This window comes from Mustela nivalis, assembly GCF_964662115.1.
Source record: "Mustela nivalis genome assembly, chromosome: 4".
Lineage (NCBI taxonomy): Eukaryota > Metazoa > Chordata > Mammalia > Carnivora > Mustelidae > Mustela > Mustela nivalis.
The window spans coordinates 145,604,001-145,621,747 of NC_139023.1; the positions used below are offsets into that span (position 1 = coordinate 145,604,001).

Here is a 17,747-nt window from a genome sequence, read left to right on the forward strand (position 1 = left end):
TCCCTGTGGGAGAGAGGGTAAAACAACAACAAAAAACCCCCAGCATAACCCCTCCCACACTCCTCCCCATTGTTTTTGACAGTTATTTCTCACTTATGGACTTTACTACCAAAAAAAAAAAAAAAAAAAAAGAGGGAGGGAGAAAATAGGTTTTCGTATTTTATGGGATGTGGGAGTTGGCTTTAGCCATCATGTCTAATAAAGCAGGCGCCTTCGCGCTCCTGATCTCCTGCAGTTTGTATAAAAACAGGGAACACAAGTCACCAAGAAGAAAGTGCCAAGTGCTTTAAAAGCGCACTAAAAAAGATACAGACGCTGAACCGGGAGATTACTTGGGATAACCGAATACACGTTACTCTTAAGAGAAAAGCAGAGCGACAACTGCCCATTATTGCTATAAAGACGGGGAACGGAGGATTCGACTCCATGGCGGCAAAATGCCATGACTCATTCCATAATTACCAAAGCAGCCGTAGAAGAAAAGGCTACGACTTCCTAGAATCAAATAGACACGTGTGACAATATATCCATTCTACAGTGTCAGGGTAAGGATGGGGGAAAAAAGGGATGTTTTAAGTTCTGAAGTTGCCTTCTCTGGAAGGTTCAGCTTTCGGGCAAGAGTGTAGTCAAGGGGGAGTGGAGACGGTCGTATCTGGATCTCTGAGATGGCATCTAAGTCCATTCTGGTAGCCCCTGAGCGGGTGGCCAGCAACAGTGGCCGAGGTCCAGGTCAGCTGGAGGTGAGGAGTGACGTGCCTCCAAGCCCTCGGCGGTGCCCCCGCTCTGGTGGTTCCAGCTGTCCCTTCCGAGCCGGCTGCCGCGCGCCGCAGCGTTCTCCGCCGCCGACACCAGAGGCCTCGCCAAAGGCTCTCAGAGAATGTCCCTATAGTCTTTAAACCGTGTCACGCCGCAGTCAACCGACAAACCCTCCCGGGCTACTCACGTACCTGGAGAAAACGATCCCCTCGCGGAGGGGAGCTCAGAGGCCAAATCAGTTCTTCCTCTCACTTCTCCCTCACACGGCACGTTCCTACGGCCACCGGCCAAAATGGCGGTGCTTAGCCACCGCCTCGCGCATGCTTTAGGAACGTAGTGCGCGCGCGCGACAGAGAGCGACTGGCGGAGCCCGGGACTTGGTCCGGCCGGCGAGAACTGACGTCATTGAGCTGCGACTCCAACTTAACGCCGTCGGGAAAGCCGGGCTGTCCTGAGTGGGAGTGGCACGGAGCTGCAGGGCATCCTAAAAAGCTGGGTTGCTGCAAGCCGGGTCTGTAAGCTGTAAGTGCGTGGACTCCTCTCACCCCCCACCATGTGGAGACTGGTTCTAGCGCAAGTAGACGCGTTCTTATCCCAGTTTTCAATCCCCCTTTTTCCCTCCCGATCTCGAGGCCGCAGGAAAGCCATTGCCCATTCTAGCATTTTCATAACAGAGGTGTCAAGCGGGACCAGTAGAATCTGGTCCAAATGCTGCTGGTGATGGCGATCTCTCCTTGGCCTCAGCCCATTCTTAAGTGTGTGGCCAGGAACCCAGGCTTTCCGAGCTCCGTGTTTTATCCACTTGGTGGCGTCCAGTACCACGTCGGGCAGTTGAATTCTGTTCCAGTGAGATGAGTCCCTCCCTCCCTTCCTTCCTTCTCTCTTTCTCTCTTTCTCCCTTCCTTCCTTTCTTTTCTTTCTTTTTTTTTTTTTTTTGGTCCAGTTTGACGTTTTGGAACGTTTGACAGCGACAGTATATTCAGCTTCTAGTGATAGTCACAGGTTTCCTTGTCTCATCCTAGTCTTTCCTTAGCTTGTAGAAGGTGAATACTTTGGCTTAGGACTGCACTTATTCATTCAGTAAATTGCTAATTGAGCATTTAAGTCTCAGGCCTTTCTGAATTTTACTATCTAGGGATTTCACTCTTATTTAATGAGTATCATGTGCTGTGTTGAGATTAGGAAACAACAGATCTAAAAGGTGTCAAGGAGATGGTATGTTGAGTTACTGGGTGAGGTTTCTAATAGCGGATATAACCATGGTCAGTATCTGAACTGCACTATGTAAGCTGTTTTACATATTGCTCACTACTGGAGATTTTTTTTTTTTCATGTCTGCATAGATTTACCAGGATAACAAAAGAAGTAAAATTTGAGATTTAGAATGGGTCGTTTATTCACTTCTATGCTTTGAAACCATTTTTCTGACATCTTCTATGTCATGTAAATGGAACTTTTGGCAACTTGGGAGAAGTGATTTTTCTCTGTATCACTTAATGGATTATTTAAAGTGGAGACCTGTATCTCATTGTGGTTTTGTTTGTATTTCTCTGATGATTAGTTGAGTATCTTTTCATGTTTCTGTTGTGAGATAATCACGTAATGCCTGTCAGAATGGCTAGAATAAAAAAGACATGAAATAAGAAGTGTTAGGAAGGCTGTTGGAGGAAAAGGAACCCTTCTGCACTGTTGGAGAGAACGTGAATTGGGCACTATGGAAAACAGTGTTTTAATTAATTACTTTTTCAAAAAATTAAGAATAGAATTACCATATAATCCAGTTACTCCACTACTGGGTAACTTACCCAAAGAAAGCAAAAACACTAGTACGAAAAGATATATGCACCCCTGCATTCACTGCAGCATTATTTACCAGAGGCAATATGTGGAAGCAACACAAATGTCCATCAGTAGATAAATAGATAAGGAAGATGTGGTATACACACACACACACACACACACACACGATGAAATATTAGTCATAAAAAAGAATGAGATCTTGCCATTTGCAACAACATGGGTGGACCTAGAAGGTATAAGACTAAGTGAAATAAATCTGATAGAGAAAGACAAATATCACATGATTTCACTCATGTGAAATTTAAGAAACAAAACAAAAAATTAAACAGACTCTTAAATACGGAGAACAAACTCGTAGTTCCTGAAGGGTAGGTGGGTAGGACAATGGGCGAAACAGATGAAGGGGATTGCGAGTAGACTTATTGTGGGGCACCTGGCTGGCTCAGTTGGTGGAAGGTGGGACTCTTTTTTTTTTTCTTATTAACATATAATGTATTATTTGCTTCAGGGTACAGGTCTGTGAATCATCAGTCTTACACAGTTCACAGCGCTCACCATAGCACATACCCTCCCCAGTGTCCAAAACCAAGCCACCCTATCTCTCCCACCCTGACCCCCCAGTAACCTCAGCTTGTTTTCTGAGATTAAGAGTCTCTTTTGGTTTGTCTTCCTCCCCGGTTCCATCTTGTTGCATTTTTTTCCCTCCCTACCCCCATAACCTCCACCCCCCCACTTCAAATATCTCATATCAGAGAGATCATATGATAATTGTCTTTCTCTGATTGACTTATTTTGCTTTGCATAATACCCTCTAGTTCCATCCACATAGTTGCAAATGGCAAGATTTCATTTTTTGATGGCTACTTAGTATTCCATTATATATAACCCACATCTTTTTTTTTAAGATATTTTATTTTATTTTTTAAATTTATTTACTTGACAAACAGATCACAGAGGCAGGCAGAGAGAGAGAGAGAGAGCGCGAGCGTAGAGAGCCTGATTCAGGGCTCGATCAGGACCCTGGGATCATGACCTGAGGCAAAGACAGAGGCTTTAACCCACTGAGCCTCCCAGGCACCCTACCCCACAATATCTTCATCCATTCATCTGTTGATGGACATTTAGGTTCTTTCCATAGTTTGGCTATTGTGGACATTGCTGCTATAAACATTCAGGTGCACATGTGCCTTCGGATCCCTACATTTGTATCTTAAGGTAAATACTCAGTAGTGTGATTGCTGGGTCATAGGGTAGCTCTATTTTTAACTTTTTGAGGAACCTCCATACTGTTTCCTAGAGTGGCTACACAAGCTTGCATTTGGAAGGTGTGACTCTTGATCTTGGGGTTGTGGGTTTGAGCCCCACGTTAGGTGTAGAGATTACTTAAAAATAAAAATTAGGGGCGGCTGGGCGGCTCAGTTAGTTAAGTGACTGCCTTCAGCTCACGTCATGATCCTGGAGTCCCAGGATCGAGTACCACATCGGGCTCCTAGCTCCATGGGGAGTCTGCTTCTCCCTCTGACCTTCTCCCCCTCCTGCTTTCTCTCTCTCTCAAATAAATAAATAAAATCTTAAAAAAAATTAAAATAAAAAAAAAAGAGAAGACTTATTGTGAGGACTGAGAAATGTATAGAATTGCTGAATCATTATACTGTACACCTGAAATTAATATAACACTGTATGTTATTTATACTTTAATAAAATAAGTTATCAAAGTAAATTTACATTCAAAATAAATAAACTGGAAACTAATATTTACATATTCTTGGAATATAAGTATTTCTAAGAAAAAAGTCATTTGAATAAAGAATTTTTACTCAGAGGGGAGCCTGAGTGGCTCAACTGATGGTGCATGCAACTCTTGATCTCAGGGTTGTGAGTTTGAGCCCCATGTTGCATATAAGAATTACTTAAAAATCTTCATTATTATTTCTGTTGATTTATTTATGTATTTGACAGAGAGAGAGAGAGAGAGAGAGAGCACAAGCGGGGGAGGAGCAAAGGAAAAGGGAAAAGCAGGTTCATCACTGAGCAGGGAGCCCCATATGGGGCTTGATCCCAGGACTCTCACCCAAGGGGAGCTGCTTAACTGACTGAGACACCCAGGTGCCCCTTAAAAATAAAATATTTTAAAAAAAGGATTTTTTACTCAGGTATAGATTATATAGCATCATAGAATTATAGATCAAGTTGACCCCTATTACAGGTAAGGAAATAAAGCCCAGACCTGCCCAAAGTCTAGGCTAGTTAAAGGAGAGGCTGAAGTTAAAACCCTGATCCCATGCCCTTTGGCTATTGTACTCTACTGTTGTGCACATCTTGTAAGTCATAATACATTTTATTTAAGATTTTATTTATTTATTTGACAGAGAGAGAACACAAGCAGGCAGAGAGGCAGGCAGAGAGAGAGGGGGAAGTAGGCTCCCTGATGAGCAGAGAGCCCAATGCGGGGCTTGATCCCAGAACCCTGAGATCATGACCTGAGCCGAAGGCAGAGGCTTAACCGACTGAGCCACCCAGGCGCCCCCATAATACATTTTAGAAACAAAAACTGAATTCCCAAGATTTTTTTTTTTAAGATTTTATCTATTTATTTGAGAGAGATTTATTGAGAGAGATCACAAGCTGGCAGAGAGGCAGGCAGAGAGAGAGGAGGAAGCAGGCTCCCCGCTGAGAAGAGAGCCCGACGCGGGGCTCAATCCGAGGACACGGAGTTCATGACCTGAGCCAAAGGCAGCGGCTTAACCCGCTGAGCCACCCAGGCGCCCCCATAATACATTTTAGAAACAAAAACTGAATTCCCAAGATTTTTAATTACAGTAATTGAGTCATGTTACTTACATTTGAGAAATAGATGATTAATATCAAGGGTATATAAGTGATATATTTTGCTATTAGATTTTAATTTTCAGCCTTTGTAGAAGATGCTTAGATCCTGGTATAATGTGTGTATTTTTGTTTTCTATGTAGAATATCTAAAAAATGACCACACCAAACAAGACACCTCCTGGTGCTGACCCTAAGCAGTTGGAAAGGACTGGAACAGTGCGGGAAATTGGGTCACAAGCTGTTTGGTCACTCTCATCTTGCAAACCAGGTAAATCAAAACAAAACAAAAAAAGTTGTTTGTAATAACAACTTATAGTTTCCTCATATGCTGGATGCTAGACTTTAATATTCTTTTTTGTTTAGATGCTTTAATTCTAAGGTAAATTTAATTGAGTTTTTATTTGTTATATATCTGTTCCCATTTGCTTTACTAATATTAATATCCACTTCAATTTAACTGCATATTTCATAAGGTTCCTTCTTACCCTGTTCTATCTCTGCAATGATTTAGTTATTTGGTGAGCATTTTTTGTTGGCTCTTTCTCTAGATGAGATAAGTGGGTGATACACTTTTTGAGTGATTGTGTATTCCTAAATATTTTTTTTAAATCTTGGTTAGTATAGAATTTTGGGGTGTCAGTCCTTTTCTCAAAAATTTGTGGATACTATTTCACCATTTCCTTTTTGTTACGAATAAGAAGGCCTAAGCTTGTCTCTCTTTTTTTCTAGGTGATTTGTTCTTTCTTTCTGGAAAGCATTTAAACTTTTTCTGTTCTTTTTTTTTTTTTTTTAAATCTTCATGCATCTGGATTTTTTTTTTTTTTAAAGATTTTATTTATTTGACAGGCAGATCAGAAGCAGGCAGAGAGGCAGGCAGAGAGAGAGAGGAGGAAGCAGGCTCCCCACTGAGCAGAGAGCCTGATGCGGGGCTCGATCCCAGGAGCCTGGAATCATGACCTGAGCTGAAAGTAGAGGCTTTAACCCACTAAGCCACCCAGGCGTCCCTAAACTTTTTCTGTTCTTAGAGTTTAAGACTCTTGCCAGGATATGCCAAGATACTTGTGTATCTTTTTCATCTGTCTGACTTTTAATTTGATGGGCACTTTCAATTTGTAGACTAAAGCTCATAGAAAGTTTTCTAGCTTGAGGAACTTTATAATGTTATTGGTTTAATAGTCACTTTTCCTTTGGAAATTTGTTATTTATACGTTAAGACTCCTATAGCAGTATTCCCAACCAGACCTCTTTTTTCCTCTTAAGATTTCTTTCTCTTTCTTTTTATAAGTAATTTTTGAGGTATAATTTATGTTCAATAAAAGTTATCCTTTTAAGGTGTATAGTTGTATGAATTCTAACGAACACATACCATCACAATCAAATATAGAATATTTCCATTATCCAAAGAAATTCCCTCATGCCCCTTTCTGGTCAGTCTTCTGCCCCCTTACCAGCTCCCGACAACCTTTGATCTGTTTTATATCCTTTTAGTTATGTCTTTCCCTGTACGTAGCTTTTCAGGTCTGGCTCTTTCACTTAGTATTTGTGATTTTTTTCCATGCTGTTACATGTATCAATAGTTTATTCCTTTTTATTGATAATTACTATTCCACTGTATGGATGTACTGTAGTTTATTTACTCACCAGTTAATGGACATTAGGTTTGTGGTAACCGCCTTCCAGGATGGTCTGGTGATCCTTATCTCCTGATATTTGTGCCCTTCTGTTGACCTCTGCTGCACTGTCAGGATTGATCTCTAGAACTAGTAGGATATGCAGAAGTGATATTGTGTGATTTCTGAGATTAGATTGATCAAATACATTGTGACTGTGCCTTGTTCTCATTTGGATCACTCCTTCGGGAAAGCCAGCTGCCATTTTGTGAGGAAACAGTGGACCCTGTGGAGATGTTTGTGTGACAAGGAGCTCTGGCCTCCTGACAATAGCCTCTGAGGAACTGAGGCCTCTTGTCAGTAGCATATGAACAAGCCATCTTAGAATGGATCCTTCAGCCCCTGTCAAGATTTCAGATTAATTCCTTCAGATAACTTGACTGCAAATTCCTAAACATCCTGGAGCCAAAGTGCTCAATCAAGTTCCTCCCAAATTTCTATCTCATAGAAGTTGTGAAATAATGCATGTTTGGTGTTTTAAACTGCTGAGTTTTGGGGTAATTGTAATGCAGCAATGGTTAACCAAGATTGCTTCCCATACTAGGTGATTATAGATAGAGCTGCTGTAAGCATTCATGTACATATTTTTGTATGGATATATGTTTTCTTTTTTTGGGTAAATACTTAGGAGTAAAATTCTGTAGGAGTAGAATTTGTTTTTATTTCTTCATTCCCAGTCTATACCTTTTATTTCCTTTTCCTGTCTTACTGTGTTAGGTAAGACTTCCAATATGATACTGCAGGGGAATGGTGAAAAGGGACATCCTTCTAATTCCTGATCTCAGAGGGAAGGCTCTTAGGTTCTCACCATTAAGTATGGTGTTAGCTGTTGGTTTTTTCATTTGTATATAAAGTTGAGGAGGTTCCTTTCTATTCTTAGTTTTCTGGTAGATATCATGCTGAATGGATGTAGGATGTTGTCAAATGCTATCTCTATTGATATGATCATTTTTTTTTCTTCTTTAGCCTGTTGATATGATGGATTACATTAATTAATTTTGGAATGTTGAACTAGCTTTGCATGCCTGGAATAAATCCTACTTAGTTGTGATATAAAATTCTTTTTATACATGGTTTTTATTTGCTACTATTTCTAGAGGATTTTGTATTTGTGTTCATGAGAGATACTGTTCTTTCAGTATCTACTGTTTTTTGTAGTGTCTTTGTTTGGTTTTGGTATTAGGTAATGCTGCCCTCATGGAACGAGTTAGCAAATATTTTCTCTGCTTCTGTTTTCTGGAAGAGACTGTAGAGAATTTGTATTATTTCTTTGTTACATAATTGATAGACGTCTATTGAAACCACCTAGCCCTGGTGATTTCTTTTGGAAGGTTATTAATTTTTTATTCAATTTCTGTATTATATGTAGGATTATTCAGATTATCTATTTCTCCTTGTCTGAATTTTGTTGTATTGTGTCTTTCAGGGAATTGATCCATTTTATTGAAGATATTAAATTTGTGGGCATAGAATTGTTTATAATACTCTTTTATTTTCCTTTCAGTTATCCATGAGATTAGTAGGGATGGCCCCTCTTTTGTTTCTGATATCAGTAATTTGTGTCTTCTATCTTTTTTTCTTGGTGAACCATGCTAGAGGTATATTAATTTTGTTGACCTTTCAAAAAATAGCTTGTGGTAACTTCTCTTTTAATTTACCTGTTTTCAGTTTCATTCATTTCTGTTCCGATTATCATTATTTCTTCTCCTTATTGTGGGTTTAATTTACTCTTCTTTTCCTTGTTTTTAAGGTGAAAACTTAGATTACTGATTCTAACTGATTCTAAGTTTCTCTTCTTGTCTAACATACATACTCCATACTATAAATTTCTCTGTAAGCACTGTTCTCACTGATTCTACCGTTTTTGGTAATTTTTATTTTTTCAATCAGTTTCAAATATTTTACAGTTTCTTTTGATACTTCTTCCTTGATTCATCTGTAAATGTCAATTTGATCAAGCTAGTTGATGGTGCTATTCAGTTCAACTAATTTACTAATTTTCTATCTGGGATAAAGGCTAAGATTCAGAATTTAAAATTATTTAGATATCCTTGTTTTTGTTTGCCTTGGTATTTTTGCATTTCCTTAGAGACTCATTAAAGGGAGTCTAAGTTTATAGTTCTTTTTTTTTTTTTTTAAGATTTTATTTATTTATTTGACATACACAGAATTCACAAGTAGGCAGAGAGGCAGGCAGAAGTGGGGGGGAAGCAGGTTCCTGCTGAGCAGAGAGCTGGATGTGGGGCTCGATCCCTAGACCCTGAGATCATGACCCGAGCGGAAGGCAGAGGCTTAACTCACTGAGCCGCCCAGGCACCCCAGTGCTTTGAATTGTAATCTCATGGTATTAATATAGGAGCCCTATTGATACAGTGGTAAGTTGTAGGGGTAACAGAAGTATTCTATAATCCTGTGACTAGATCTTAGTCTTTTAGTGGGTGTATATCCATGGCTGTGACCTTAACAGATGCTTCTCACTCCCCCGCCCCCCAACTTATGTGGGAGACAGGAAAGCTAGAGGAGTCTGAAGTTGAGTGTTTTTCTTTCCCCATGTCAGTTAGGCTCTAGTACAACCCATGTTAGTTATACTCTAAAACAGTTTTTGTAGAAGTCAGGTCTTTGTTGAAGAGAGCACAATGCTCTGAGTGTATTTTACAGTGATTACTTTCCCCCTCCCTCTGCAGGAAGCACTGGAGAATTTTCTTTCGTCTTTATCCTGAAGGGAACCTGGTGGGGCTCCTAGGTAAAATTCAGGAAAAGGTAGATCTCTTCCTAAGGCTGGGCTTTTAGGAGTTTTTCTCTCTCAACCTCATGCATACTCAGTCTCCAGCCATTAGTCAGTTAGCAGTTACTCTAATAAAGTTTTCAAACCAGTTGCTGACTCTAGCAGCAGTTGCTGCTTCTGGTAAGCTGTGATTCTCTGTATTCACCTGTTTCTTCAGTTCCCTGTGTGGTGGTGGTTTGCCCTGTGACCTCAGGTCTCTGTTGGACTTAAGAAGTATGACTGGTTTTCAGTTAATTCAGCTTTGTTGCTGTTGTTATGAGGATGAGTGACATTTTCTAAGCCCTTTGCTTGTCAAACTGGAAGCTGGAAGTTTTTCCTTTCCTTTTAAACTATGTATATCTTTATATTTGAAGTGAGTTTCTTATAGACAGCATTGGGTCTTGGTTTCTAATTTAATCCAATATTCTTTATCTTTTCATTGGGAATGTTTAGATCATTTATTGATATCATTAGATTTGAAACTACTGTCTTGAAATTTGTTTTCTTTTTTCTTGTTTTTTTTTTTCTTTCTTTTTCTATCTGTTTTTGGATATATTCAGTATGTTTTATCTCCACTGTTGACTTACTGGTTATACATCATTTTTTTTTTTAAAGATTTTATTTATTTATTTGACAGACAGAGATCACAAGTAGGCAGAGAGGCAGGCAGAGAGAGAGGAGGAAGCAGGCTCCCCACTGAGCAGAGAGCCCAATATAGGGCTTGATCCCAGGACCCTGGGATCATGGCCTGAGCCGAAAGCAGTGGCTTTAACCCACTGAGCTCCCCGGGCACCCTGGTTATACATCATTTTTGAAATTTTTGAGTGGTTGCCCTAAGGTTTACAATATATATCTTTAATTATCACAGTTTACCTTCAAGTAGTAGTATACCACCATAGATAATGGTGTATGAATCCTTCAGCAGTGTACTTCCAGTTTCTCTCCTCAGTCTTTTATGCCATTTGTGTTATACATTTTATTTTTAGATATTTTAAGCTTCAGGATATATTATTGCTATTTTTGTTTTAAATGGTAAATTATCGTTTAGAGCAATTAAAAATTAAAAAAAATTTTATGTTTACATTAATTTTTTAAAATTTTTGGAACTTAATTTCTTTGAATAAATCAAATTCTATCTGGTATCATAGTCCTCCTACCTGAAGAACTTTCTCTTTTTTTTTTTTTTTTAAGTCTTTTTAAAAAATATTTATTTGTCAGAGAGTACAGAGAGAGCAGAGCAGGGAGAACGGCAGGCAGAGAGAAAACCAGGTTCCCTGCTGAATAAGAACCTTGATGCGGGACTTGATCCCAGGACCCCAGGATCATGACCTGAGCTGAAGGCAGACTTTTTTTTTTTAAAGATTTTATTTATTTATTTGACAGAGAGAGAGAGACAGCAGAAGAGGGAACACAAGCAGGGGGAATGGGGGAGGGAGAAGCAGGCTTCCCACTGAGCAGACAGCCTGATGTGGGGCTCGATCCCAGGACCCTGGGATCAGGACCTGAGAGAAGGCAGACACTTAATGATGAGCCACCCAAGCGCCCCTGAAGGCAGACGTTTAACCACCTGAGTCTCCCAGGCATTCCCTGAAGAACTTTAACAGTTTTTTGTATTGCAGGTCTGCTAGGATTGTTTGTTTGAAGAATTTTTCATTTTGCTTTTATTACTGTGGTATATTTTCTCTGAATGGATTCTAGCTGGGCAGATTTTTCATTTTTTTTTTTTTAAATAGGATAATGCCTTTATATTTTTTAAAAAAGATTTTATTTATTTATTTGACAGAGAGAGATCACAAGTAGATGGAGAGGGAGGCAGAGAGAGAAAGAGGAAGAAACAGGCTCTTTGCTAAGAAGAGAGCCTGATGTGGGGCTCGATCCCAGGACCCTGAGATCATGACCTGCACCGAAGGCAGAGGCTTAACCCACTGAGCCACCCAGGTGCCCCTGGATTTTTCATTTTTTTACTTTAAAGATGTCATTCCATTATTTCCTGGCTTGCATGGTTTGTTTTTTTTTTTTTTTTAAGAGAAATCTGTCTAGTCAATGTAGCTTTTGTTCCTAGCTGCCTTTAAGATTTTATCTTTGATTTTCAGTAGAATAAGTATGATGTGTCAGAGTAAGTACGTGGGTATTTAATATGGCTTGAGTTTCACTGAGATTCTTGGATATTCTGGTCTGATGTTTTGCTTTATTTTATGAAAATTCTTGGCCATTATTTCTTCAAGTATTTCTTTTGCCCCATTTCTTCTCTGTTGTCCTTCTGAGAATTCAGTTATACATATGCTAGACCATTTGATTTTTCTAGGCCATTTTTTATTCATAGCTTTTAGATGCTTTATTTTTCCCTCATTTTGTTTTGCTGTGGATTTTTTTAAATTGATCTAGCTTCAAGTCTACAGCTTCTTTCTTTGGCTTTGTTGAGTTTCATGTCTGATATGGTGGGTTTTTTTTATTTTTTTATTTTATTTATTTATTTATTTTTTTAAAGATTTTATTTATTCATTTGACAGACAGAGATCACAAGTAGGCAGAGAAGCAGGCAGAGAGAGAGAGAAGGAAGCAAGCTCCCCGCTGAGCAGAGAGCCTGATGCGGGGCTCGATCCCAGGACCCTGAGGCAAAGGCAAAGGCTTTAATCCACTGAGCCACCCAGGCGCCCCTCCATTGACTCTTAAAAGAGTTTTCATCTCTGTTGAAAGAAATTCCCTATCTGTTCCAGCATATCCTCCATTGTTCACTATAGATTCTTTAACATGTCAATCATAATTTTTTATTTTTAATTTAATTTTATTTTTTCTTAAAGATTTGGTGGGGAGGCTTGTGCCAGAGGAGGTGTTTTGTTTTCTTTTCTTTTCTTTTTGTTTTAATTCTAATGAGTTAACATACAGTGCAATATTAGTTAGAGGTGTACAGTATAGTGATTCAACACTTCCATACCACACCGGTGCTTATCATAACAAGTACACTCCTTAATCCCCATCAGTTATTTCACCCACCCCCCATCCCCTCCCTTCTGATAACCATCAGTTTGGCCTTTATAGTTAAGACTGTTTCTTGGTTGCCTTTCTCTTTTTTCCCCCCCTTTGCTTGTTTGTATTTTTTCTTAATTCCACGTATGAGTGAATTTATATGGTATTTGTCTTTCTCTGACTGACATGTCATTTAGCATAATACTCTGTAGCTCTATCCATGATAGTTGGAAATGTCAAGATTTCATTTTTTATGGCTGAATGATATTCCATTGTGTGTGCGCATGCGCACATGCACGCACACACATACAGACACCACATCTTCTTTTATTTATTTATTTATTTGAGAGAGAGAGAGTGAGCGCACATGTACACAGGCAGGGGGAGGAGTGAGAGGGAGAAGCAGACTCCCCACTGAGCGGGGAGCCCAAGATGAGACTTGATCCCTGGACTTTGGGATCATGATCTGAGCTGAAGGCAGATGCTTAACAACTGAGTCACTCAGGTGCTTCAACACCACCTTTTCTTTAGCCATTCATCAGCTGATAGACACTTGGGCTATTTCCATAATTTGGCTATTGTTGTTAATGCCGCTATAAACATTGGAGTGCATGTATCCCTTTGAATTAGTATTTTTTCTTTGGGGAAATACCTAATAGGGCAATTGCTGGATCAAAGGGTAGTTCTATTTTTAGCTTTTTGAGGAACCTTCATACTGTTTTCCACAGTGGCTGCATCAGTTTGCATTCCTGCCAGCAATGCAGGAGGGTTCCCCTTTTTCCACATCCTTGCCAATACCTTATTTCTTGTGTTGTTGATTTTAGTTATTTTTATAGGAGTGAGGTAATACGTCATTGTAGTTTCGATTTGTATTTCCCTGATGATCAGTGTTGTTGAACACCTTTCATGTGTCTGTTGGCTATCTATATGTGTTTGTTTTTTTGGGTGTTGAGTTTTACAAGTTCTTTACATATTTTGGATACTAACCATTTATCAGATATGTCATTTGCAAATATCTTCTCCCATTCTGTAGATTGCCTTTTAGTTGTGTTGAATGTCTCCTTCACTGTGCAGAAGCTTTTTATTTTGATGAAGTCCCAATAATTTACTTTTGCTTTTGTTTACCTTGCCTCAGGAGACATATCTAGAATGAAGTTGCTATGGTTGATGTCAAAGAGGTTACTGCCTGAGTTCTCCAGCCACGGGAGTTTTTTTTAATGTTTCTCCATTATTAGTTTTCAACTATCTCTGTACTCCTGTGCTTCAGAGTGTGTCTCTTTCCATGCTCTTGCCTTGTCTTCAGTAGTAGATTGCTGTGTCTTGTCACTCAGTGCAGGCTTCTCTGTTTTCCTGGTCCAGCTATTATTTTAGCCCTTGTGTGCCTGGCCTCTAAAGTAGGGCTTTCTCAGTATTTTGGCCCCCCCTACCTATGATAGCCAAACTCTGCGTTGGATCTGTGGCTAGTCTTTTGTGGGAGAGTTTTCTGCACTCCCCCATCCCCCACCTGAGGAAGGGTTGTTCCCTGCATCTACCCCAGGTATAGAGCGTTTTTTCTTTTAATCTTCTCCCAGTAGAGAAGGGTCTGTCCTGGAGTCAGTAGGTTTGATGCTCATCCTCCAGCAGCTTAAGTCCTTTGTTCTGTTGGAGAGAAGGGTTTGGGAAGAACAGTAGGTCTTTTGGCTTTTCCTGCAGTGGTGGTCAGTTCTTTTCTTCACGCATCTACCATTGAAGTATGTTTTCTGGTCTCCTCTAAATCTTTCTGTTACATAGACAGTGAAGGCCCTTGGAAAAGATTCTGAGAGTCAGTGTGCATTCCCCTTAGATTCGGGACTACCAGGGTTGCTGTCCTTTTATGCTAGCCCACACTTGGCCTTTAACAGGTTGTTTAGCAGGTTCTGCCTAATGTCTTATGTGTCTGTTTGGCCACTGTTCCTTCCTCCCATGCTCTACCACAATTGGGACAGGCTATATATCATTTTTCTCCTGAGGTTGAGAGGCGTTCCTTCTTGGGTTTTAGACTTTTTGGTTGCTGTATTTTTTTCAAGCTCTTATGTTTTCAAGAAAAATTATGAGTTTGTAGTTTATCCAGCCTCTTCTTGTTTGAATGGAAGTGATGCATTTTTTCCCAGCTTTCTACATCCTGGGCTGCTGCAGAAGTTTCTAACATTCTTTATAGTATAAAATAGTTCTATGAATTTGCTCAAATTGAATACCTACCTTTGCTTGATCTAGTAGCATAATTTAGCTGGTGCCTTACTGTATCAATAATGGGGTATAAGTCAGTGTCAGTTCATATCCCTTGATGCTATGAAGTTTGCAGAGGGCAATGTATAATTGGCTCCCTGAAGATGCCCCACAGCTCTGACAGCTTGGAGGTACAGAATAGAACAGTAGTTCTACTGCCAGGAGAGTGGTGGGATCACTACAAAATGTGTTAAGTATAAAAGTCATGCAGTTTATCAGTGTTGTGTCAAACGTTGTACTTGCATCACCTTTGGGTCCCTCAGTGAACTATCATTAGGTGATTATTTTCTACATAGAGTGAATGACTGCTCTTTATTAATGAGAAGCAGAATGAGAAGGTTGTTTAACCTTTGCTTCTCTATGGTTAGATATTTTTCATTTCTAGGCAGCAGATAATTGCTGAAGTCTGTTAACTCTTTAATAGAGTAAAAGTTATAAAAGACAGAATCCTTGCTATCAAGGAGTTCACAATTTAGTGGAGGGATTAAAACTTTAAACAAGTCATTATAATGCAGTGTAATAATTTATAACTCTTTTTTAGTGCTTACTAAATGACAGGTCCTGTTCTAAGTACTTTACATGTGTATGCAGTACGTATTGTTATTGTTATCATTTTCTAAATGAGCAAACTATAGTACAGAAAGTTAAGTAATTTGGCAGTGATCACATAATTAATGGGAATGCTATGACTCAAGGCAGTCAGGTTCCACAGTGTCATATTGCTTTCCACGAAGTATGGGTTCAATATTGACCCAGAGGAAGAAGTGATTGATTCTGCTTAACAGATCAGGGAAGGCTTCATGGAGATGCTTGTTCTTCATGATGGAACAAGAAGAGGATTTCACTGAATAAAAACATAAAGGGAAGGGGGCGCCTGGGTGGCTCAGATGGTTAAGCATCTGCCTTCGGCTCAGGTCATGATCTTTAGGTCCTAGGGTCAAGCCCCATTTCTGGCTCCTGGCTCAGGAGGAGCCTGCTTCTCCTTGCCCTCTGCCTCTCCCCCTGTTTATGTTCTCTCTCTCTCTCTTTCTGTCTCAAATTAGTAAATAAGATCTTAAAAACAAACAAACAAAAAGGACATAAAGGCAAGAGGAACAGTAGGCACAAAGGTGTAGAGCTTAGACAAAACACAGCTCATTCCACAGTTTTAAGTAAAACTAGAATAAAAGGAAGTGGCGTAGGTAAATCTAGCTAGTTAGGTAGAGGGCTGATCATAGAGGGCTTTGTTAAATAGTTGGTACTTTATTGTACAGAGCTCTTAAAAAGTTTTAGGTAGCAGAGTAAAACATTCAGTATTTGTTCACATTTGAGAAGTTTAGAGGATGGATTGAAGTGAAACAAAGTTAGAGGTAAAGAAATCATTTAGAAGACAAGGAATAATTTAGGGGAGAAGTGATATAAGGAAGACTTTAAATAAACTTTCTAAATCTTTTTTAAGTTTTTTTTTTTTTTAAGATTTTTATTTATTTATTTGACAGAGAGAGGCACAGCTCATGACCTGAGCTGAAGGCAGACGCTTAACAGACTGAGCCACCCAGGTGCCCCAAACTTTCAAAATGTAAAATAACAGTTTGTGGGAGGTACAAGTTTACTTGCCTGCTACAGTGTGGTAGGTGGTATAGAGCTTTGCAAAATTACTCTGTCTTTGGAAATAGTGGTCCATTATTTCACTCAGATTGAAGTTGGAATGTATTTAGTAGATTCAGCCTAGTTGAAGACGCATCACAAACAATTCCACAATTCAGCACAATTGTCAGTCTCTGTCCAAGAGACTGGAAAAACTAAAGGTCAGATTTGTGTGACTGCTAGCATTATAACAGAGTGTTATTACAATAAATTAATCATTTAATTTCATAAGCCCTAAATTCATATCATGTTGGGCAACAAAATTAGGGGACAAATAGGTACATCTTCTGTGTTTGACTCTATATTTGATGCTTTATAAGCCAACAAAAATAAGTATTTCATGAGGTTGTGTTTTGTGGACATCTGATCCATGACATATTTTCCACTCGATTCATATATTTTACCAAGACATTCTTTTATGAGTTAATTTTGAGAGGCATAATTGGATGATGTAAGTTGTTTTTCTTAAAAAAATAACTGAATTTTAATTTTTTTAACGTTATGCCATAACTGACAATTGTGATCAGTGAGTAACTTTCTGGTTGAATAGCAATATGTGCTTTGGAGAAAATAAAGCAACAATATAATAAATAGACCAAGAAAGGCTTTTCTTGGAAAATGAAATTTGTGCTGAGATGTAAATGCACATGAATCCATTGTGCAGAGATTTCACAGAAGAACCTTGCTGACAGAGGAAATAGCTACTTCAAAGGCCCTAAGCTAAATGGTTTGGAATGCTTGAGTTTCAGAAAGAAGTCTAGTGGGCCAGTGGATGGTGGGTAAGGAGGAGAAGTGGTAGAAGATTAGGCTGGAGACATAATTAGACAGAGGCCAGGTTGAATTCTGGTAGAATTTGGATTTGAAGTACAATTTAGATCTGAAGTACAAGCAGGTGCCTTTGGAGATGTTAAGCAGGAAAGAGAGATGATCTGATACAGTTTTTTTTTTTTAATTTCTATGGCAGAATTAATTAATTAATTGATTGTTTTTTTGAGGGGGGAGGGGCAGAGGGAAAGGGAGAATCTTTTTGTTGTTCTCAAAAAATTCACTATGGCCATTCAGAATAACAGCTGGTAGGAGAATAATGGTGT

General features: G+C 39.2%; 2 protein-coding genes across 5 annotated transcripts in view; one reads left to right on the top strand and one right to left on the bottom strand.

The window, feature by feature from the left end:
* The window catches only part of ABCE1 (ATP binding cassette subfamily E member 1), a 32,104-nt gene extending 31,019 nt beyond the window's left edge, over nt 1-1,085 (bottom strand). Inside the window, exon 1 of the mRNA XM_082728265.1 lies at nt 948-1,085. The gene's annotated coding sequence lies outside the window, so the exon portion shown is untranslated. The remainder of the gene's footprint in view (nt 1-947) is intronic.
* A 75-nt stretch (nt 1,086-1,160) lies between these two features.
* ANAPC10 (anaphase promoting complex subunit 10) overlaps nt 1,161-17,747 on the top strand; it is a 110,648-nt gene continuing 94,061 nt past the window's right edge. The window contains exons 1-2 of one of the 4 annotated variants that reach the window (XM_082728284.1): nt 1,161-1,267; nt 5,527-5,653. In XM_082728284.1, coding sequence (XP_082584410.1) covers nt 5,539-5,653 — 115 coding nt within the window. In that variant the 5' untranslated portion in view covers nt 1,161-1,267; nt 5,527-5,538. Of the gene's footprint in view, nt 1,279-5,526; nt 5,654-17,747 lie in introns of all 4 variants that reach the window. The other 3 variants (XM_082728283.1, XM_082728286.1, XM_082728285.1) reach the window with 3 other exon arrangements.